The following is a 22,716-nucleotide window of genomic DNA, read 5'->3' on the forward strand; positions in this document are numbered from 1 at the left end:
ATATGTTAGCCACGCCCCATTGCATCAAGCGTCCAAACCACGTCATCAAACCGCGTCGGTCAGCGAAACGTGCGGCGCACTTACCGAACAACACAGAGCAGCAGCTCGAAATACACAACAATTTAGCGTAGACGACGACGGAAAGCACAACCCCCAGCAATGGATGATGAAGAGGAAACCTACAGGTTATGGAAGATTCGAAAAACCATCATGCAGGTGGGTTATAGACAGTCTATATGTGTTTCGCTTCCTGAAGCAATCCAGAGCTAGCTGTCTCTGTTGTGTTCCCAGTCTGACTCCGAATCGACTGTGATGGCATCATTCCATTTGATCTATGCCATAATAAAGATGTTCAAATGAGCCAGGGTAGTGTTAATATATTGTTTTACTCCTGACTCAGGTCTACCCTGTTGAACGATTTATTATCTATACCACTAATTCACCAGTTGATTTTCCTCCTTGCAGCTTTGCCATGACCGAGGTTATCTGGTGACCCAGGATGAGTTGGACCAGACGCTGGATGAGTTTAAGAGTCAATTCGGTGACAAACCTAGTGAGGGTCGTCCCAGGCGGACGGACCTGACGGTGCTCGTAGCCCACAACGACGACCCCACGGATCAGATGTTTGTTTTCTTCCCCGGTAAGTTTATGTGGAACCCTTGGAGCCTGTGTACAGAACATACAGATGGTAAAACAGGCAGTAGTAGCAATAGGTCATCTGTTTGATTGAATATAATGTATCCATGTTCTCTTGAGGCTGGTGTTTGTCGTTCCTTTTCTGAAATGAGTTCGAGCAAGCTTTCTCCCCATTGATTAGAGGAGCCCAAAGTCGGAATCAAGACCATCAAGATGTACTGTCAGAGGATGCAGGAGGAGAACATCACCCGGGCCATCATCGTGGTTCAGATGGGAATGACCCCTTCGGCCAAACAGGTGAAACCTTCAGTTGCGCCGTTTATATTTCCGTTATAATGGAATGTAGTCCCACCGATTTTTAAAGATAACAAAATCGTATATGCAAGCGGTAGTGATGCTATTATTATATTTGTGTGCTCAAGGGTTACGCTTGAGCACACAAAGGGTTACGCTAATTTATTTGTTAGTATGACTTTGTATGTTGACTATTAAACCAATATGAAAGTGAGTCGTGTGATAACCCCAATGGGGCTGGGTAAAATCGAAATGATAGCGATAAATAAGGCGAATTTTACACAATATCGATAAATATTACAATATGCTTACAAATTTAAAAATTACATTCTTAACCGTTTTAACTGATTGTCATTATCTTAAAGTACATGGAAATGTTGAAAATGTTGTTTGACTGGAACTCGTTTCTGCGCCAAACTAACATTTCAGACCTCACATTTGATCATTTAAAGGGCATGGTTCTCATGTTCAATCGTTTTAATTATAAAACTGGGCATCACGATAAGTATCTTAATTTCATGACGATACAATATCATTCCAAGAGATGTACAATAATACTGAATGATTGCTCAGCCCTAACCTCTACATTTCTAATGTTGTGCTCATGCTTATCTTTTACAGTCTCTAGTTGACATGGCACCAAAGTACATTCTGGAACAGTTTCTACAGCAGGAGCTGCTCATTAACATCACAGAGCATGAGGTATTATCTTTAAAACAAAGATCGTTGTAGCTCATATGTACCGAAATGACTATTGTGATCGATGTGTGTGCGTATCATATCTGCCTGCAGCTCGTTCCTGAACATATCGTGATGACGAAGGAGGAAGTGGTTGAACTACTGGCAAGATAGTGAGTATAATTCTATAGGATGTGAGCAGCTTGGCAACTGCCTTAACCAAGCATGGAAGGGCTGTTGACTGAACAAGTCATCTCAAGATGTATGACACCAGGCAACACACATTTCTCATCATTCCTCTCCGTTTCTATCCCAGCAAACTGAAAGAGAGTCAGCTGCCTAGAATCCAGGGTGGGGACCCAGTGGCTCGATACTTTGGTCTGAAGAGAGGACAGGTAAACCCTCAGCCTTGACATTGAGGGCGTTTAGCAAACACTTTTATCCTAAGCAACTTACAAACGTACATTTGTCAGAAGAAACAAACATAATATTGCTGTCAATACAGTGAGGGTGTTCATAGGAACAAGGGCCAAGCACTTACTATTTCTAGGTTAAACCCATTCCCTGTATACAACTAAAATAGCTAGGATGAGTTGCTACATGATGCTAAGCACTTTTATTAAGTGCCAGGGTGACTTGAATACATTAGTCTTTAATTCTGGAGAGGGGATAATGCAATTCATGAAAATGTGCCCAACTCCAACCTCAGGCTGTTATTGTACATGTAGGCAATGTTGCTTTGTCAGTTGACATTGTGTATATCTGATATGGGTCAATGTTCCCGGACATGGTGTTCGGTTACAGTAAACATCTTTCTACATTTTATAATAAAGTACATCTGATCGTGTTTATCAGCACAAACATTGAATTCCAATTGCATCATGTAACTCAATGCGTATCTTTTCAGGTTGTGAAGATCATCAGGTCAAGTGAGACCGCTGGGCGCTACATCACATACAGACTGGTCCAGTGAATGACTGCAAGTGCAGGATGACCCCAATGTGCGACAATTTGAATCAAGTATTGTTTGCTGTTCAGTAAATGTATGACCGTGAAGTGGAAGTTCCGGACCCAGGTCAATCGACGAAAGCGTTTTGTTTAAATTCAGGTCATACTTCAATAGGTTGTTTCCAAGCCCTCACAGGGTCAGCACTGGGCCATATCCTGACTTATCCCGCTTTCTCTGCAGACCAGAGATCCCTTTGTTATTTCTACTATGTATTTTTGTAAAAAAAACCTCTGAATTTAATAAAATTATGCTTCTTTAAATTTGCCACCATTTCTTTAAAGATACAGTGAATAGGTTGAACGCAACCAACCAGTTAGTTCTTCCCACACTGAAAACCAGACTGACATGTTTTAAAAAGGTCCCGTAATATACCACCAGGTGTGTGCTTAGCAATTACAAGCCGTTTTCAAAATAAATCCACCTAGATGTACGACTGAGCTACGTTTGCTACAGTCCACTGAAAAGGCTGGTAGACTGATCTATCCAGCACACATTAAGGTGGACACGCACACTTGTGATGTCACTAAAACACAGGAAGAGGCAGATTTGAAAAACTGCTTGTTAATGCTTATCACACACCTTGTGGTATAATATGGGACCTTTAAGGCCTTACCTTTTGTTGATTCAAACTAACAATGAGGTTAATTCATCCCAAAACAACTAGTCCCATACTGTACCTAACTGCTCCTGGCCTGAGTACACGTGTTTTGGCAAACGGGGAAGTGGTTAATGTTCCAATTATCAAGCATCATGGATATAAAACCATAAATCCATAAACAAATTTTTAAAATGGCCTGAAATTTATTTATGACGGTAACGTCCAAAACAAGGAACAGACAACATGCATAATAAAAAGGCAAGGTTTAAACATCAAGTGCTGAAATTACACCAGCAGCACTTCATTGTACATGTGCTGCAGAGGGGCATTCGATGAAGCTGCAACTGCAGACATCGCTCAGGCCTTATAGGCAATAATCCCTTAACAATACACTGGTAAAGATCTAAAAGTATACATCTGAATGTATAAAACCTCATGGCATCTGAAAGAACACATTTGAATGAATAAAACCGCACATGGCTTCTGAAATGGACAGGTTGTTCTACGTACCACATGAATCACCCCTTGACCGACAATTTACATTAATTAACCGCGACATGAACCATAAAAAAGATAACACTTAAATTCCAATGTAGTCCTTACGTACACATTAGCCCGGGTCCCCCGTCTTTCTGAGGGGACCCCTCGGACACACGGAGACATACACACCTCGACGGCCTCAGACAAACTCTGGCTCCTGGTCCCTGTTCCGGGTCAGGGGAAGCTGCTTCCTACACACGTGGGTCAGCCCTGAGCGGCTGGGTTGGGGGGAGAGGGGACAGTTATTGTTGGACTGGTTCACGTTGAGCTCCGCCAGGGCCTCGCTCAGCTCCTCCCCCCCGCCGCCCTCCTCCTCCTCGGGGGGCTCGGTGTCGGGCAGCGCCGGGACCTCCCCCCGTCCGTCCGGCGGCCCCGGGTCCTCCTCCGTCTCGATGCAGATCACCGGCAGTCCCGACGGTCCGGACGGCTCCGGGCTCTCCTGGTCCTCCTCCTCCTCCTCCTCCTCCTCGTCATCCTCCACGCTGAACTGGCTCTGCTGCCGGGTCAGCCTGGGGCGGTTCTCTGGGCTGTCGGGCCCCTGGCCCCCCTGGCCCCCCTGGCCCCCCTGGCCCTCCGCCTCGTCCGTCTCCGGGTCGGAGTCGGGCAGCCGTTCGTTGGAGCCCGTGGAGCCCGGGGAGCTGGCTGGAGGTCAGATCATGACCCCAATCGGAGCATTAGGGCCGAGCCGTGTAAAAGGATGCCGATAGACGATGTTGGGAATGGCCCCGCGTTGAGCAGCGAGTCCACTCCTAATTGTACTGTGGATTAACGGTACGGGTGTCGTGCGTGTGGGGGAGTATGCCCCTAGTCTTACCACATCCTTCCTCCTCCACCTGTCCAGAGTCCGGTCTGCTCGTCTCTTTGGTTTCCTCGGCCTCAGAGCTCCCCTCTGCAGTGCCGATCTAGACCAGCAGGGGGTAGACTGTCAGAACAACAACCACCACGCCAACCACCTGCTTATCCATCGTTTGTCTTCATCCAGAATAACCACTTAGTGATTATACATGTTTGAGTGTTTGACAACGCGTACTATTGACTGTTTATGCAGACACACAAGGACCGGTAAAGCCGGTTCTCCCCGAGCCACATCAATGCAAACCTGCGTCTCCAAACAGAAGTACCTGCTGCGCGGTGGCGGTGGGGCTGGTGGTGGCGGTCCTGGGCTGGAAGATGGCGGCGTAGAAGACGATGAGGGCCTCGATGATGCGGGCCTGGTGGGGGTAGTCCACCAGCGAGGACAGGGACACCGTGGCGCCGGTGGGGCGCGGCCGCATCAGGGACGGCCCGAACACGATGCCCAGGTTACTGGGACTCATCTTGTTGTCCTGCTCCAGCTCAGAGATCCTGGAGGGGGGAGGGGAAATCAGTTTGTGTTCATTCGTTTGAGTAAAAAATAGCGAATCACGTCGACAGTACAGCAAACAGTTTTCACCCCGCCGTTATCTCCCAAATCAACAAGAACACGTGCAGTACAGACAATGCAAAAAGGAAGAAGGATCTTCTTCCTCCATCAACCAGAACACGGAAGAGCCTGGACAATGAAAAATAGAAGAATCTTCTTCTGCCATCAACAAAAACATGGAAGAGTACTCACAATGAAAAAAGGTGATCAATACGGTAATCAAACAGTGGTCTTTTATTTGACATTAAAACTATTTAAAGAGGAGACCAAGCACCAACCCCTCCCTAGGTGGTGCCGGGGTGAGGTTCTCCCCCTCTAAACGCGAGACGCCCCAAGCGGTTGAACACGCACCTGCGGAGGTGGCGTATGATGTAGCGCAGGGTGGCCATGTTGGTCTTGGGCAGCTCCTTCAGGAGGTTCCTCAGCTTCTCCACCAGGACCAGGATCTCCGGGTCCGTGTCGTCCCCCAGGTCCACCAGCTCGGGTCCCTTGCCCCCGACTCCACCACCACCACCACCACCACCACCAGCAGCACCGCCCTCCGCCCCCTCGTTCTCAGGGCTCTCGGCCTCGTGCTGCAGGCTCTCCTTGGACAGGCCCATCAGACTGTGGTACAGCCGGAACAGCATGATGGGCTCCGGCAGCTGGAGGGGAAGAAGAGAGAGAGCAGACAAAAGAGCTGGGGGTGAGCCGGGGAAGTCGGAGAGGAAGTTGCCGTGTTCGAACAATGCCGATCTGTGTGTGAACGATGCAAGGTGTAGGGATAGCTTCAGGGAACGACACACAGGCCTCGGTTAGAAATGTGTGCGTCTGAATTGGGCATGTTCAAAAGGAGAGGGCAGAGCACAAGTTTGTGGAAGAGGAGAGAGTCGATACGCCCTCTTGTTTTCGTGGCACCGAAGCCGGTCGACGCCCTACCTGTCTGAGGTAGAGCTTCAGGACGTTGCTGATGTCGTGGGGGGAGCACTGGGACAACTCCACCAACTCCTTGCCGTTCTCAAAGACCTGACACAGCTTCTCCACGCGAGTCTTCACCCCATTCACCCGGTAGATGCCCTGCACAACGCCGCCAGGAGAAAGATCCGGTCAATACATGGACAGCTGGTTGGGGATATAGATCGCCATTTTGGAAGTAGACCTGGGTGTTTGTGACCCAGAGTCCAAGGTTCAATGCAAAACTTATCAGTTACATTTAGGGCATTTAGCAGTCGCCTTTATCCAAAGCGGCTTACGACTGATTTGTCAGAAGAAAGCGAACCAATATATCGCTGTCGGTACATTAAGGATGTTTCATAGAACGAAATAATAACAATTGTTAGGTTAACCCATTCCCGATATACAACAAAGATAGATATATGATAAGATGCTACACAATGCTAAGCACAGTTTTTAAGTGCCAGGAGGTACAACATACAACAAATATGTAAGAGGTGTGGGGGTAAGGGGGGAAGCTATGCAGAGTAACTAGGTAAACTCTGAACAACACCGTCACACCATCAATATAACAAATGTAAAAAAGAGAATAAAAAACTGGTGTCAACAAGTTGTCAACAGTGGTCCAATGTTATGGACAGGCTTTTGAGATCTTCAAAATAAGAGCGCAACATGAACCCCAGGGCATGTGACCACCTTGAGCTTGAGGGCGCGTCTCTCGATCTCCGAGATGCACTTGGTGATGATGAAGGGCACGCCGTCGCTGGCCGCGCCCGCCACCTGGGAGAAGTCCTGGCCGAACAGCTGCAGGCGGCCGTGGAGCTTCTTATGGCCGCACTGGATGGCCAGCGTCTCCAGGCAACGCTTGTGGCACGCCAGGAAGCACTGCGGGCCAATCAGAGACAGGGTGGAGCCATCAGAGCAAGACCATATAAGGCATGGTGACGGGAAACACAGCCTCCTGCCACGCTTGTCTTTCATCGTTGCCAGAAAATGGTATAGAAATAGCCATAGCCAGCCATCAGGTAATTATTTCCTAAATATATATATATTTTTTAATTATATATAAAAATATTTCGAATCAGGATTTGAATTAACAGTACACATGCGCACACAAAATATGATAATTTGAATAAAAGTATTTTTGCCCTCCATCTATTTAATTATAGATAATGAGTTTGTGTGTAGTGTATAGTTTGGGTCGGGTTTGTAGAGGACATCTTGGTATGAATTTTGCTTGTCCAGAAATGCAGTTAATAAGCTCCATTAAAAACGTAAGCAATGAATACATTTCAAGAACATTTGTCGAGGAGTTCGTAACCTCCTTTCACGGACTCGATTCATAAAAACCAGAATACATATATTCTAATAATGTAAATGCTGACCTCCTCACACTCGCCGCCCTGGAAGTAGACGTAGCTGTCGCACTCGCGACACTTGGCCGGGGTCCGCAGCTTCCTGAGCCGGTGGGTCTGCGCCGCCTTGGACAGGCCGATGTTCCGGAAGGGACCGGTGGAGACCACCACGTCGGGCTCCAGGCCGTTCATTTCTAGACGCCATCAACACACGGTTAAACCTTTTCCAAAGAGGCTGTAACACAGTGAGTTCCTTCAACCAGGGGTTGACACCGAGGTTTCAAAAGCACATGTCCATCGGGCAAGTACAAGTCATGTTCACTTGCCCAAATTAAAATCTGAATCGTGAACGAGCCTCTTTTTGCCAGGCACCTGGCCTAATTTTGGGGAACTCAGAAAACTCATCCTAGCTCAGACTGAAGCTGAATGTTAGCTTCCTCATATGTATGCGTTTAAAAAACAACAAACTTCTTCTTTGTTACCCATTTACCAAATGGTCACATTGTGCCATATCTCCAAAACTGCTAGGGCTATAATATTACATCTTGGTGCCAATAGAAAGATTGTTTCTACAAGTGAAATATTCAATGTGGATACTACTGGAATATAAGTGGTTACATTTCCACCTGAAATAATTATCAGTTGGTCATTATCAGTTGGTATCACTGTTGTACTATAAGACAAACATTTTGAAACCTCTATTTAAAGTTCAGGGCAAATATAATCGAATGACACCAAGCCAAACATTCTCAAATACACATATGGCCACTAGATTGCGCTGAAGAACACGTGTTCTTATTGAAGGCAATTGACCTTTTCCCTAAAAAACCTTCTCTTAAGTCATTTATTGTATCAACATTGCAAAATTTTGCCACTGGATTATCTGGTTAGGGTAGTTTAATGAGATCAGATTCACTTTTGTGGACAAAAATCACAAAGGTCAATTTTAATTTTTGGTTGTTAAAAGAAAAGGGGAAGTTTCTTAAGTTGTTTTTTAGTGTTTTTTTTAACGGGTTTTAGTCCGAGAATGATATGGTTTAGATTGTCGGAATCAGTGGAGGCTCAGCTTTCATATAATAGTTTGGTCCAATTTCGTGAAAAAGATCGCTATTGCTGTGCATGTGCACAGTTATGAAACCCAAACCGTGTTATTGCATTTTCATACAACTTTAAATTATTCTTTTGACTTTCCTTGGTAATTTGCTTTAACCTAAAGTACTTCCAAACCGCACTCCATCACTACTCCGTTTACCTTCTCTACCTAAACCGGTCGCGGGGGCGCTGCACTCGAGTTGCTAGCTGTGTAGCTTACCTTTAGCTAACCCCGTCCCACAGCACCGCACTGCGAGTGAGTGACAGGAGGCGGGGCTATATTCGCGCAGTGTGTGTTAACTCGCTGTCCGAGGGAAGAGAAGACTGATCGATTGCAAATATATCTATTTTGTGTGATTTTGCTGAAGAAAATGGCAGTTTTTAGAATCTCTTAAATAAATAGCCTTTATATTAAAAGGTCCCATGACATGCTACAGGTGGTGATGTAGCGACTTGTAACGGCTAATCAGCCCACACTTGGTGGCATGTCATGGGACCTTTAACAAACCCTAAAAAATGCACTTGTCCTTTCGGGCAACCCGAAATCATCTCAACCCAAACATAATTTTTAGTCGCCCCAGGCAAGCGGGCAACTGTCAGCGTCAACCCCTGCTTTAGCTCATCGATATCTTTACCGCAGTCCCGTGAATCAACGTCCATAATGTTAAAGACATAATGGAGGACAAACTATAGTAAATAACATCAATAACCATGACAGGCATCCCTCAGTTAAACATAGCCCCTAACACACCCCTGAGCGTAGTTTGGGGTACGAAGGAGGTCACGTTCCCGTCCTTATCGTCCGCGTCTTCGTTGGAGGACATGGTTCCAGTGGAGGAGCTACGGCCCATCTTCCCATCGTCATCTGGAAGAAGCAACGAATAACACGCACCGACACGTTGAGCTAACCCTTTCTCCACCGTTCAGATGCTGCAGGACAGTTACGGAGATGGGTGGATGGCTAGAGATAACAATTCAGATTGATCAGGACTCTACATCCGTGAGTGAAATGAAGTCTCCATCACATTTACATTTAGGGCATTTAGCAGACGCTTTTATCCAAAGTTTACACACACGTTCACACACCGATGGCACAGTCAACCGTGCAGGGCGACAGCCAGCTCGTCGGGAGCAGTCAGGGTGAGGCGTCTTGCTCAGGGACACCTCGACACTCGAGGCTAAACGGGAGCCGGGGACCAAACTAGCAGCCTTCAGGTTGCAAGTCAACCCGCTCTACCTCCTGAGCAAAGACGACCCCAGCACTGTGTGAGCAGTGACACAGGGGTGAGGAGAAGGTGAATGACTTACTGGTGCTGATCGTAGGCGACTCCAGGCCTGCTGCTCCGACACTATCATCGCTCACGGTGGATCCCCAGGATTTATGACCCAGCCCTGAGCATTCCCCAGATGAGGGAGAAGGGGTGCATCAACAGATCAATTGACTCGAATCAGAGAAGTGCCAAACATATTTTCCAAAAAGACTATTCACCCCCTAGTTCTCTTCTTGCCTTACCGATTAACTGAATTCTAGCTGTGTGATACTGCCCCAAGGCAACGGGTCTATTTGTTTACCCTGGAATACCACGCAGAAACGGGATACCACTCCACAGGCGAAGGCCTTGTATTTAGTTAGATGGGTTTAGTGTTACACTAAGGCCCAATCCCATTTCTACCCCTTAGCCCTTCCCCATACCCCTTCAAAACAAGGGGGAGGGGTAAGGGGTAGAAATGGGATTGGGCCTCAAACATGGTTCCTGAGGCACAGTGGGGTGATGGCGTTAGCGGGGAGCCCTTACTCTTTCTGTTGACCTCTGCGTCCCTAGACTCATGGGCCTCGTTGCTGGGCGACTGCTCCGCGTTGAAGCTGTCGTTCCTGGACCTGCCGCTCTGACTGGAAGACACAGGGGACAGCGTTAGAAACGTGCAATTGATGGATTTATGAATCGGGGGGGGAAATAGAACTCCATAATGCGCAAATGACGACCAAGGACAGACGCACATCATAGAAGCAGACGCTACGGCCAAGATGTAAAAATGATCATCCCACAAGTGACAACTTTGACTCGTTTACGGTAACATACAACCACGGCGGGAGCGGTCCCGTGTTGTGTTCATGCGCTTCGCCGACCCGGGCTTGGGCCTAAAAAAAAAAAAAGTTTGGTTCCTGTTGGTTGTCAGTTGAGGTCATGGCTAGGTAGGGAATTTATTTTATTTTTTCCAGCGGCAGCGAATGATAGGTAGGTTGTTTTCATTTAAAAAACGAGAAAATTCGCTCATCCTTGTACAGAATGAAGAGGTGGTGTAACAAAACGTAATTATGGTTTGCATCAAAAAAAAAGGGTTAAGGTTTTTTTTTATTTTTTTTTTTTAAAGCTCCTAAAATAATTTGGGTCGCACATTAATTGACAAGGTCGATCGGAAACCGGAACCAAACCAAATTTTTTTTTAGACCTTAATAGTAAAACGGACTGCATTCATACGGCGCTTTTTCCAACCAGCGGCCACTCAAAGCGCTTCAGAATATCGCCTCACATTGACCCGTTCACGCACACATTCACACACCGACCGACGGCGGCGTCAGCCAAGCAAGGCGACAGCCAGCTTGTCGGGAGCAGTTGAGGGTCAGGTGGTCGGTGTCGTGCTCAGGGACAGCTCATCACTCCGGTGACCAGCCCACCGGCTCTACCCCCTGAGCCCCATGCCGCCCAGACTTAGGCCCAATCCCATTTCTACCCCTTGTCCCTTCCCCTTACCCCTCACCCTTGCTTTGAAGGGGTAGGGGGAAGGGGGGAGGGGTAAGGGGAAGGGGTAAGGGGAAGGGGGGAGGTTTAAGGGGAAGGGGTAAGGGGAAGGGGGGAGGTCTTAGGGCCTTAGGCCCAATCCCATTTCTACCCCTTGCCCCCTCCCCCTTGTTTTGAAGGGGTAAGGGGAAGGGAAGAGGGGTATGGGGAAGAAATGGGATGGGGCCTTACTGCGTGTGGGCCGAGCTGGAGGGCGAGTAGGGTTCGAAGGTGTACTGGGTGACGGGCTGCTCCGGCAGCTGGAGGTCCCGCATGCAGGCTCCGTACTGCTGGCCCAGGTCGTACAGCTTGCTGCTCTCGCACAGGGTCTGGTAGTTGACGGGCAGGGCGACCGTCTGCATGTGCATGATCTGGTAGTAGGAGATGGTGGCCTGGGGGGGGGTGGGGAACAAAAGAGTGGAGGAGTTAGATAGTCCACAAAAGGGAACCATGACCTTATGATCGTTTCCCCTCCTACTCATCCAACGTCTGGAGTACAAAATGCCACTCTGGCACTGCTGTCTGGGAAATAGTTATTGGCACATGTCAAGTGTACAGATCTGAACAGTCTACGTTTTCCGGTGGTTATTTTTTGCGTTTCGTGTGTTGGTGAGGGCGGTGTTTTGTGCAGGCGTGTGTGCTCTCCTGTCATGGGGGTGTTTTGTGCTTGTGGTGGTCTCTTGTGCATGCGTATGTGTTGTGAAGTTTTGTGCCCATGTATTGTGGTGATGTTTTGTGCGCGCGCGTGTGGCGGTGTTGTCGTTCTGTGCGCTAGGGTTGTGGTGTTGTTTTGTGCGCACTCACGGAGCGGAGCGTCTGGTCACTCTGTTTCACCACCTCCTGCAGCTGCCTCAGCACGGTGACCTTGGTGTGTTGCAGATTGTTGTCTTGCGTGGTGGCGTCCGCGATGCAGGTCTTATAGGTGGCCTCCGCCTCCTCCGCCTGCAAGGCCCACAAGACCGTCAGACACAGAGAGACGGACACACAAGATGGATTCACGGACGGATGCACAGAGAGGGACAACTACAGACAAAGAGATGAGCACTACCATCAGCATTTGTAATCAGTTGGATAGTTACACCGATCTAACAATTACAGCCATGTCTGTCTGTCTGTGTCCGTCTGTGTGTGATAAAGGAGCACCACTCAGTGCTGAAGGAGCTGTGGAGGACCTTGTTGCGTCTGTCTGTGTCTGCCTGTCTGTCTGTGTCTAATAAAGGAGCTGTGGAGGACCTTGTTGCGTCTGTCTGTGTGTCTAATAAAGGAGCTGTGGAGGACCTTGTTGCGGGCGTCCTCCTCCACGCGTTTCTTCTTCTCCAGGGTCTTGCCTCCGGCCTCCTCCTCGGCCCGGCTGGCCGCGGCCTTGGCCTTGTCGTAGTCCTCGCAGCGGACCACGTACGCCTGCTTGGCCTTGCGCAGGTTCGCCTCGCACTCCATCTGCAAGGCAGGGGGGGGGGGACTCTGGCGTGAAGTTCCTCACACATCCTACGCTGCGTTCGGTTCTTGACGCACGGCGACCCAGTGTGACATCATGACGTGATGCAATGAGGCTCAACGTGAAACTGAAAGGATTATCGGTGCGTAAGTGTGTGCACGCCCAGCAACCCACCCACCCATCCAACAATCCACCAACCCAACCGTCCACCCAACAACTCAGCCACCCATCCATCCATCCACCACCCCCACCACCCCCACCCACCAGTTTCCTCTTGGCTCGAATCCAGGCCTCCTTGATCTCCTTCCGCTTCTTCTCATGCTCCTGTTTGCGCTGCATCAGCGGCTGCAGAGAGAGGGAGGAGGCAGTGAGTGGAGAGGGTAAACAGTTCCTGACCGAGCAGATAGCATCACAATATAGCCCTGATAAGGCCGTGCTTGAGAAGGTGGACATACCGATGGTATGACGTTTTCTATACACACCTGGATGACTGTTTGCCCAGCAGAGTGCTGCATTGAGTCAAGACAGATATAACGTGTGCGCGCATGCGTGCGTGCGTGCTTGTATGTGTACGTGCATGCATGTGTACGTGCGTGTATGGTTGTGCAGTGTAGGTGTGTGTCAAGCGTGTACTTGTGTACCTGGATGAAGGTCTGGTTGTGCAGCGTGGTGTAGGCCTGCTGAAGGCCCACACTCTGCTCCTGGTCCTGCTCCAGAGCCAGGGAGTAGATGGAGAACAGCGGCATGTGGGGCTGGGGGGGGAAAGAAACACTTTACACCTGGCCACAAGGCAACGTCAGGTTGGTAATGCTAGGTTAAGCATGGTTAGCTTGGAAGAGGCTAGTATTGGCGGCGTTAGCTTGGTATTGGGGGAATTTCTGATGCTGGTATTGGAACAACTCTGTGGACAACCAACGAGTAGGACGGAGGTGGACATTTACATGCGTGATGCTGTGCTTGCAGGACTGGTACAACCTCTGCAGGCCTTTGGAGAACTCCATCTCTGGGAGGGACAAAGACAGGAACCGAGGTTAGGAAGGAATGAAAGAGAAGGTCCTCTCCTTACACGTGTTCACGATAAGCAGGTGTTAATGGTAAATGGACCGTATTTATAAAGCGCTTTTCTAACCAATGGCCACTCAAAGGGGCCACTATCACCCAACGTTCCCAGATTCAAGCACATTCACACACTGACGGCGGTGTCCACCACGCAAGGCGACAGCCGGCGCGTCGGGAGCAACTAGGGTGTGGTGCCTTGCTCGGGGACACCTCGTCACTTAACAAGCCGGGGATCGGACCAGCAACCTTCCGGTTACCAGCCGACCCGCTCTACCACCGGAGCTATGGTCCCCCATGTGCATGCCCACCGAGCGAGGTCCTCTTCTCCACGTAGGTGATCAGGTCCTTCATGTACTTGGAGATGGTTTTGGCGTAGAGCAGCGCCGAGTCCACCCCTCCCTCGCTCCGCTGGAGGACCTCGTTGACGTCGACGTCCTGGACTGCACACACACACGGTGTTAGTTAAGAGTCAGGTGCACCAAATGGGCCTCATCGTGTTAAGGCAGTGTCACACACACACACACACACACACACACACACACACACACACACACACACACACACACACACACACACACACACACACACACACACACACACACACACACACACACACACACACACACACACACACACACACACACACACACACACACGGGGTTATTCGCTGTCTGCATGGCCTACCTATGTCCTGGGAGTAACTCCTCAACAGACCCCCGTCGGCTCCGTGTCCCGAGACAGCGTACAAGTTCTCCAGAGACTGCGGAGAACACAGACCACGGTCAGACCAATGAACCAGCCCCAGAGAGGCAAACGTCTCACCGCGGTCTCCTCCCATGGAGCCTCGTTAGAACCTGATGGGCCAGGAGCCAGAGCTCCAGCGCACTCACCCTGCTCTTCTCTGTGGGCAGCAGGGACAGCAGGGTGCTGCTGTCCACCTCGCCCATGAGCAGCTCGGACACACTGGGGGGGGGGGGGGGGGGGGGGGGGGGGGGGGGGTAGGAAAAAAAAAAAAAAAAAAAAAAACGTTCAGTAACTGCCCTTCAATTGAATCTAAAAAATAAAAAAATGTATGACCAGCTTAGAACATTACTTTAACTCAGACGTTAAGCACAGTAAACAAAATACATGCTATAGCAAATTATTTATTTGTTATATAGTGATGGAGAGAGATATAAAAGCATTATGTCCCTTTACAAACTCGATTTGATATTCTTTGGATCTGCCACGTTAGGGCTCAAGTGAACCATTTAATTTCTTCAGTCGCAGAAGACAAAAAAGGAAATGAACAAATGAGCACAAACGTCTGCATTCTCTGCTCACTTCCTGAACACCTAGCCGCTGGTGACGTCAAAATGGGGAAACATTTGAGATTCACAAAAAAGGGTACATTCAAATTGATCATGGCCGATTTCATCCAAAAGCGATCTTTGGCAGCTAAAGCTAACGGATTATTCGCACAAACTTCATTAATAAATCACAAACAGGTGATTCTTCTGGGGTTTAAGTTTGTACGACAGCCTAGGAGCACAGTGCTTTTGTCATATGTGGTAACGAAACCACTTCCTGTTTTGAGCTCTGCCTCATGCAAATGTTTCCCCATCTCTTCACTTCTCTCTCCATGCGCATCAAAGAATCCTTGCTTAAAAATGTGCATGTATACTGTATATAAATCAGTCTTTGCCCCTTCTTTTCTTGTAGTCCCTGTAACCCAATGATCTAAAAAAAAAACTAGACACATTAGTTCTGAGATTAGTGCAGCTCGCAATACTGATTGTAATTCAACATCAATCTAGGTTAAATTTGTAAAGCTAAATCGACGTTGACAGAACGAGAGTTGCGTAATCCAGGATACTGACTTGCTGCTGAAAGCGACTGCGATGGTCTCAATGGCCTTCTCAAAGTCCTGCTTATCCGCGTCGTTGCAAAGCTCGTAGTGAAAGCCTGGAAAGCAAAGTCACAAGTGCCTGTGTGAGACAATGGGCTGCGACAACGAAAGAATACAAGTTCATATACGAGAGCAAACATTACTAAAAAGAAGATGGAAAATAAAAGTACATCCATTGTAGAATACAAAAACCCACCCATATCTAGAGATGTTCCGATAAAATTTCTACCTCCCTAATACCTGAACTTGTATACAGAGTAAGATTATTATTTCGGGATAATTTATACAACACCACATTTGTATTCTTGCAGTTTAGCGACTCGGTAGCTCGAACTCGGTAAGTCGGAGATGAAGCGTTTCCCATTCCGACTTTCCACCTCTGACCATTAACGAACGCGGCATAACACTGCACGTGTTTGTGATGTTCTTTGCCCGTGTAGTAAATAAGCTAGTCACGTGATGGTATCGGATCGGCGCAAAGGCTTGTGTACTCGCTGATACCCGATCGGAGGATCTTCCAATGCTGGTGTCGGAGAAAACTCCATATACTGGAATCGGCACAACTCTAGCCGTATCACCCCCCAGCCGCTGGGACACACGTTAAAGTAGCTGCTCTAGATGTTGTGCTCTATGCCTCGGACTGACCTTTGACCTTGGAGATGAGTTTGCCGGCAGCGGTCAGGATCTCCACGGTGTTGAGCAGAGGGTAGGTGTTGATCACCTGTCGCAGCACGCGCAGCACCTCCCCCAGGCACTCGTGGGCCACGGGCCGCCGGCTCTCCTTCTTACCTGGGCCGGAGGAAACGGGAATAAAGGGTAAGTGGAGGGGGCGGAGGCGGTCGAGAGTCTGTTTGATCGCATATGCCGTCCACCGTTGCCCAATTCCTGCTTCCTATGAGCGGTGTACGTCAGTTGAAGGAAAATGTCCACATTTTCAACATGGAGCCATATTTAGATCGTTTTGTGACTAGGGGACCTACGCGACCACATCTCATCTCCTTGGGCAATTGTAGCTGGTCAATGTATGTCCTATTAAAGTGCTTGTTTTTATTTTTCCACTGACAGGCCGATATTCCTACATTATGGGAAGGATCCCCGGGGAGCAACAACTGTTTTGATTGCTTCTCGCTGATCCTGTCTGTGTGTCCAACCCGGACTCACTCAAGGAGCGAAACCCTTGGAGACAACACGTCCCCCCCGCTATGCTATTTCACACACACACACACACACACACACACACACACACACACACACACACACACACACACACACACACACACACACACACACACACACACACACACACACACACACACACACACACACACACACACACAGAGAGAGGAAGTGGACTGTTCCATTGTTTGGTGAGATTTCAACATTATTCATACTATTGAGATACACAATAGATTGAGAGAATCCACCTCAATAGATAATACTAACCCGTTAGATTATACTTCTTACTTAATACCTTAAATTCTGGCATTCAAGCGAATGCATCAATTCGGTCAGAAAGGGGAAAGATCCGTCAGCATCGACGAAGAGCCTACGACCTTCACCACATCTTCGTCACGTCTTGTGATCTGAAGTCTGACGAAACACGTCTAAAGGTCTCAGAGAGCGAGGAACCGAGGATCCCGCCAGTGTGAGTAATGAGCTCGGTCGGCTGCTAACGTCACGGGCGGCGTGGATCGCGGCGACGCAGCCAGCCTATCAGGAGGGGGGGGAAGCTCCGCGACGAGGCCTTTCTGTCAAACGCTATCCATCATGCCTTCCTGTTTAGATGCTCCCTGTGGTTGGGGGTCATGACACAATGGAGCCAGATAAAGGCAAGGCACCCAGCAGAAGAGATAGCTCACTAGGGCGACTGAAGGTGAATAAAAGACGAGAAGAAGAAACACCACCGTTATATTAAGCAGTAAGGTGTAGGGCTGGGTAAAAAAAATCTCGATTCATCAATGCACTGCAATTTAGTTGTTCTAGATTCAATTTCGAGTCAGAATTCTTTTTGAAATCGATTATTTCCATTAAAGAAAAAAAAGAAGCATACTCAGTCATTGTAATCTAGAACCGAGTATGCCTAAATGTACATGCCCTTTTACATTTGTCCATGTTATGATTACTTTTATACTGCAGGTTTAGCTCAGGAACAATACTATAGAATGGTGTATTCCCTTTTTGCTAGTAAAAGCACAATGAAATGGTTAATTCTAAATAATATTTATTGAATAATACTGCACGTATTATTGAATCGATATCGAAGCAATTGGATCAATATCAAATCGAATCAAGACCTAAAGAATCGATTTGAATTGTGAGGTAGCGGGCAATACCCAGCCCTGGTAAGGTGCCACCTTGACGAAAACAAGCAAAGGCAAATAGCAAGCATAGGGTGCCTACCTATTCATAACCAGTTAGTTCTTGGGAGTTTGTTGGATTAGTAGTATGTGTGAGGGGAGACCACTTTGCAGAGGCCAGCGCTTCTTAAAACTGAGGCTCAGGACACAAAATGAGTCCTGATCCAGTTGGAGTTTGGCCCGAGTCTGACAATGAGACAACTGAACCTTTTGTTTAGGGCCGGGCCCCTCCCATCCTTATCTCTTGTGTCCCGCGAGGACAAGTTCAAGATCCCCGTAGACTTCGTACTCTGCCTGAAGACGTTTTGCTACGTGAGCTCTGCAGCGCAGTGCAAGAGGGGGACGGTGCTGCTGTGAACATGAGGCTGGCTTCCTGTTTGGGGCTGTGCGGTCGGCTGCGGACGCAGCCTTTCAGTTGGAGAGAGGAAGCCAACAGGCACTTGTTCGACACACACACACACCCACACATACATATACACACCAAAAGGATCGGAACAAGCTTTGTAATGCCTGCTTGCACACTCCTCTCCTCCACACATAAAATAAATGAGGCAAAAAAGTATTGTTGTCGACAGGCGCTCAAGTTTGACGCATTACGTCAGAGGACACACGCTTTAAAAATAAAACTGACCAACCGACTGACGAGTACACAAACAAATGGCACTAAAAAACAATGGCTTTGACGAGGAAATAAAACGAATGCCTCTCCGAACTTTTGAGATGCATTTTGATCGCGAGCACTGAGGGATTTTTTTTTAGCCACTGATGTAATAAAAAAAACCTTGGTGTTTTATGATAAGCCTAAATACAAACCCAGCAATTTAACTGATTAGCACTTGCAATAAAAAAAAAAACGGCATATGTCAAGACTGCACACACTCCACAAACACACTCGAGAAGCCCAAGGCCATTGCAACACTTCATGCCAATTAGCGCAGTGTCACACCAGACCGTACACATGGCATTGGATAGAGAATCGATCGTGGTAGCCAAAAGATTGCAAACTGCACCTCCCACATTGCCTGTACTCGTCTGTTCTCTTTCCCCCCAAATTAACATCAATACCCATATTGACAGACTAGATCAACCGGTTTGAAGCGTCTCCGTGCACAGCGTTTAGTTGCATGTTTACAGACAGGGCTCCTGCAAACTGGTCTCTGGGTATATACCCTCCGCCTCTGCCACCACCAGCGTCATGTTTACAGGGGAACTGGTCAATGGACTGCAGTATATAACCAAAGCGCTTCACAATAAGTCGGGAGCGGTCAGGGCGAGGCGGCCCTGCTCAGGGACACCTCGTCACTCGGCTAGGAGGAGCCGGGGATCACCAGCCGACCCGCTCTACCTCCTGAGCTACCCCAGCCCGGTCCCCCGGGGTACGTACCCTCGGCCAGCACCACGTCCTTCAGCTTCTCCACCGCCTCGGCGAAGCGGGCCACGTCCCGCAGCAGGGCGGGGATGTCCTCCACCTCGATGGCCGTGCTCTCCAGGCCCTCCGCGGGGTTGGTGGGCGTCGGGGGGCCCTTCCCCTGGCCCTTGGTGAACACCCACGACTGCAGAGGGAACCCTGGAGGAAGGGGAGGAGAACCGCTCAGCCAAGCCGACCCTTGGTTCAACTCTTCACAGGGTTCTCCTAGAATCTGCATAGCCTCACCCCGTACGCTCTTATTGTATGTTGTACGTCCTGGCACTTAATGTACACGCTTATTGTATGTTGTACGTCCTGGCACTTAATGTACACACTTATTGTATGTTGTACGTCCTGCCACTTAATGTACACACTTATTGTATGTTGTACGTCCTGGCACTTAATGAACACGCTTATTGTATGTTGTACGTCCTGCCACTTAATGTACACACTTATTGTATGTTGTGCGTCCTGCCACTTAATGAACACACTTATTGCATGTTGTACATCCTGGGACTTAAAAATAGTACTTAGCATTGTGAAGCATCTTATCCTAGCTATCTTTGTTGTAGCGATTGATAGTGCTTGGCAATTGATTCTATGAACATCCTTACAGTACAGACAGCGATATATTGGTTCTTCCTTTTTGACAAATGTACTCATTGTGTGTCGCTTGGGATAAAAGCGTCTGCAAAATACCCTCAATGTAAATATATCCATCGCAAAAAAAAACTCAAAAGGTGTGACATGAACATGATACTAAAAAGAGTAGACCATACACTAAAGGGGCCTCTACTCCCGTGACCCCCTCGCTTGCGGTGGCATGTGTATAGTTCACAGAACATGTAAACGGCCCGACAGCCAATCCCACGTGCTCTATGAACCGCCTCGTGAGCAGACCTGCAGCGCTGGCATGTCGACTGAGCGAGGTGGGTCTCCTGAGCGTGGCCATGTTGGAGGAGCCAGGGACGCCCTGCTTGGCGTGCTGTGTCGCTGGGGTGCCCGGGCAGGACAGCGAGGAGTCCAGGAAGCCAGCCGTGGCAGGGGAGAGGTGGGAGGAGGAGGTGGAGAAGGATGAAGGGACTACGGTGATCTCAACCCCATCTCTCCGGGGCTGCTCTTGGAGAATGGAGAGCTGAGAGTGTGAAGGAGGGAGGGAGAGGGATGGAGAGAGGGAGAAGGGGTGAGGGGGTAAGAAGGGAGAGGGGTTGAGGAGGGAGGGAGAAAGGGAGAGGGGGTGAGGGGGTAAGAAGGGAGAGGGGTTGAGGAGGGAGGGGGAGAGGGGGTGAGGAGGGAGAAGCGGTACACAGAAGGACGAGATCGGATTAATTGTGCGCAAGGTCCAACGACAACAAAGCACGACGTTGTATGCTCTTGAACCTTAACCCAGCAGGGTGTTGACAGTGGGTGACGAGTGGCCAGGGCACCAGCTGACCTTAAACAGTGGTGTTGTTGGTAAATACAGAACGGGAGACTTACACAAGATACTCTGCAGTTTTGCGCAACGCTTCCTGGGCCAACACAGGGTGTGGCAAAGAAATACAGAAATGGCAATTTAGTAATGAACTTCATAAAAAAAAGAAGGGGTTAAGTAAGGCAGCGGCTTTTGGAGAACGCCAGATCTCAACCCTTTAAAAAGATGAACGTATAAAAGTAGCTGAAAAAAGGGTTTCCTTATAGACTATAGCTTCTAGCTATGATCCTTATTCGTGTTTCTCCTGGCTTGCGTCTGAGCGGTAGCTCCGTTTAAAAACATGAGGGACCAGAGACAGGGAACACAACGGCAGGTGCCCCCCCACCCCAGCAACAGAAGCACCATGCTTGGGGCAGTCCAACCTACAATGAGGGGAGGCCAACACGACAAACTTTCAGAGTTAGCGCTCCTGTACATAAATTATAAGGTTGAACCAAGCTCTGAGAGAGCAGGCAATATGGAGAAGAGAGCAGGTGGGTCTGTTTGTGCGTGCGTGCGTGCGTGTGTAAAATAAAAACACACTTACCTGTTTGAGCCATACGTTGGGCTTGTTAGGCAGAATATCCAGTTGGTCCTTGGCTTTCGCGTCTGATTTTTTAACTCTCCGACTTGTAGCGTAAGGGTTGTAGCTGGTTTTGCTACCACGTCTCAACATGCTCATGCTCCTGCTACTGCAACTGACTCGGCCCCATTGCCAAGTGCCCTACTAGTCACTCGAAACTAACGTCGATTGCAGACATATCCTTAGCAGGTGATTCGTGTGGTGCAGAAATGAGTCAGATTGTTTCGGTTGTGGCAATACTACAACTTGATATGGAAAAAGACAAGTATGCCTACGTGTTAGCCTGCATACAAAGATGTAGGCTACTTCCATTCAAAATTTTAAACAAAAACAAATTCACCATTAAATAATTAAATTGGAATTAAATTGACCTTGTTTATTTTTATTTCGTTAACGTAAACAAACAAAATATGGATAGCCTAACTCTGCAGTTAAATAGTCAGAGTTTGAATTTGCTTTACATTTTGATGAACAGTTACTTCATTAGCGTCCTCAAACGGGGTTTGCGTTTTCCCAGATGTCACTGGACTAACTTCACTAAATTTGAGTGCCCCATTCGGCAATCTATAATCTCCATAAACCATATGGCAACTTGTGACACGAGAACAGAGGAGGAAATCACAAACGATGTGCTACTCACGGAACAGGCGTTGGTCTGTGGCCCCGGGCTTCCTGATCGGCTCTTCTTCGAGATGGACGGCGTCTTTATCAGTTCCCGTTTCTTCCGGGTGAACAGCTTCAAAGTGCCCTTCCCGTCCATCCTGACTTCTTTGAGTTTGCCGTACAGCCCCCCCACCCACCCCCCGACTCGCCACTTGTGTGTTCGGCCAGTTAACACCGGCACCTCTGCGCCATCGAATCCAACCTTCACCCACGAGAGCTGTCTGTCTACGTTCCTCCTGCTGTCACACATGGAGTGCGCCGCTGCGCGGGCTCATTGACAGCTCACCACAAACAGCCACTGCGCTCGTGGCTTCCGCTCGCACCTCCCTTCCGACACACACCGCGATCCGCGCGAGACACACTATTTTGAGGTTCACAATCGATGGCCGTTCATAAATAATGTCTGAATGAGGGTCGCGTTAGCACTATTGTGTTGTTTTTTTTAAACCGAGAGCTGTGTGGTCGATTATCATTGTAATTATTTCCACTGCAGTGGAGAGTGAGTGGGAAAAGTATGTGAGTGGGTTCGCGTCAATCAATGTCTCGCGAAACA

The 22,716-nt window shown here is 48.5% G+C and overlaps 2 protein-coding genes across 3 annotated transcripts; one reads left to right on the forward strand and one right to left on the reverse strand.

The window, feature by feature from the left end:
* The first annotated feature begins 12 nt into the window (after window positions 1-12).
* polr2eb (RNA polymerase II, I and III subunit E, b) lies at window positions 13-2,901 on the forward strand. The gene is made up of 7 exons (XM_056604609.1): window positions 13-216; window positions 466-640; window positions 818-933; window positions 1,552-1,632; window positions 1,723-1,781; window positions 1,925-2,003; window positions 2,516-2,901. Exons 1-7 carry the CDS (start codon window positions 160-162, stop codon window positions 2,579-2,581), a joined length of 633 nt encoding a protein of 210 aa, XP_056460584.1. The 5' UTR covers window positions 13-159; the 3' UTR covers window positions 2,582-2,901.
* arhgap45b (Rho GTPase activating protein 45b) lies at window positions 286-22,701 on the reverse strand. Of its 2 annotated transcripts, none has more exons than XM_056604607.1 (24): window positions 22,141-22,701; window positions 20,365-20,599; window positions 19,441-19,623; window positions 16,345-16,488; window positions 15,671-15,755; window positions 14,702-14,774; window positions 14,496-14,571; window positions 14,120-14,251; window positions 13,694-13,755; window positions 13,394-13,504; window positions 13,017-13,097; window positions 12,596-12,754; window positions 12,122-12,259; window positions 11,510-11,709; window positions 10,334-10,428; window positions 9,846-9,929; window positions 9,289-9,402; window positions 7,476-7,639; window positions 6,787-6,975; window positions 6,076-6,213; window positions 5,509-5,801; window positions 4,877-5,099; window positions 4,570-4,657; window positions 286-4,397 (listed from the first exon to the last, which is right to left on the reverse strand). In XM_056604607.1, exons 1-24 carry the CDS (start codon window positions 22,411-22,413, stop codon window positions 3,895-3,897), a joined length of 3,843 nt encoding a protein of 1,280 aa, XP_056460582.1. In that variant the 5' UTR covers window positions 22,414-22,701; the 3' UTR covers window positions 286-3,894. The 2 variants fall into 2 exon arrangements, with proteins under 2 accessions (XP_056460582.1, XP_056460583.1); XM_056604608.1 differs by lacking the exon at window positions 22,141-22,701 and adding an exon at window positions 21,465-22,134.
* Between the last annotated feature and the right edge of the window lie 15 nt (window positions 22,702-22,716).

This window comes from Gadus chalcogrammus, chromosome 12 (genome assembly GCF_026213295.1).
Source record: "Gadus chalcogrammus isolate NIFS_2021 chromosome 12, NIFS_Gcha_1.0, whole genome shotgun sequence".
NCBI lineage: Eukaryota > Metazoa > Chordata > Actinopteri > Gadiformes > Gadidae > Gadus > Gadus chalcogrammus.

Coding starts and splice junctions, on each gene's coding strand:
- polr2eb (XM_056604609.1), top strand. CDS start 160: ATGGATGATGAAGAGGAAACCTACAGGTTATGGAAGATTCGAAAAACC. Junction 641..817: donor GATGTTTGTTTTCTTCCCCG/GTAAGTTTATGT, acceptor CCCATTGATTAG/AGGAGCCCAAAGTCGGAATC. Junction 934..1,551: donor TGACCCCTTCGGCCAAACAG/GTGAAACCTTCA, acceptor TATCTTTTACAG/TCTCTAGTTGACATGGCACC.
- arhgap45b (XM_056604607.1), bottom strand. CDS start 22,413: ATGTGTGACAGCAGGAGGAACGTAGACAGACAGCTCTCGTGGGTGAAG. Junction 15,756..16,344: donor ACTCATCTCCAAGGTCAAAG/GTCAGTCCGAGG, acceptor TTTGCTTTCCAG/GCTTTCACTACGAGCTTTGC. Junction 13,098..13,393: donor ACAACCAGACCTTCATCCAG/GTACACAAGTAC, acceptor CTCTCTCTGCAG/CCGCTGATGCAGCGCAAACA.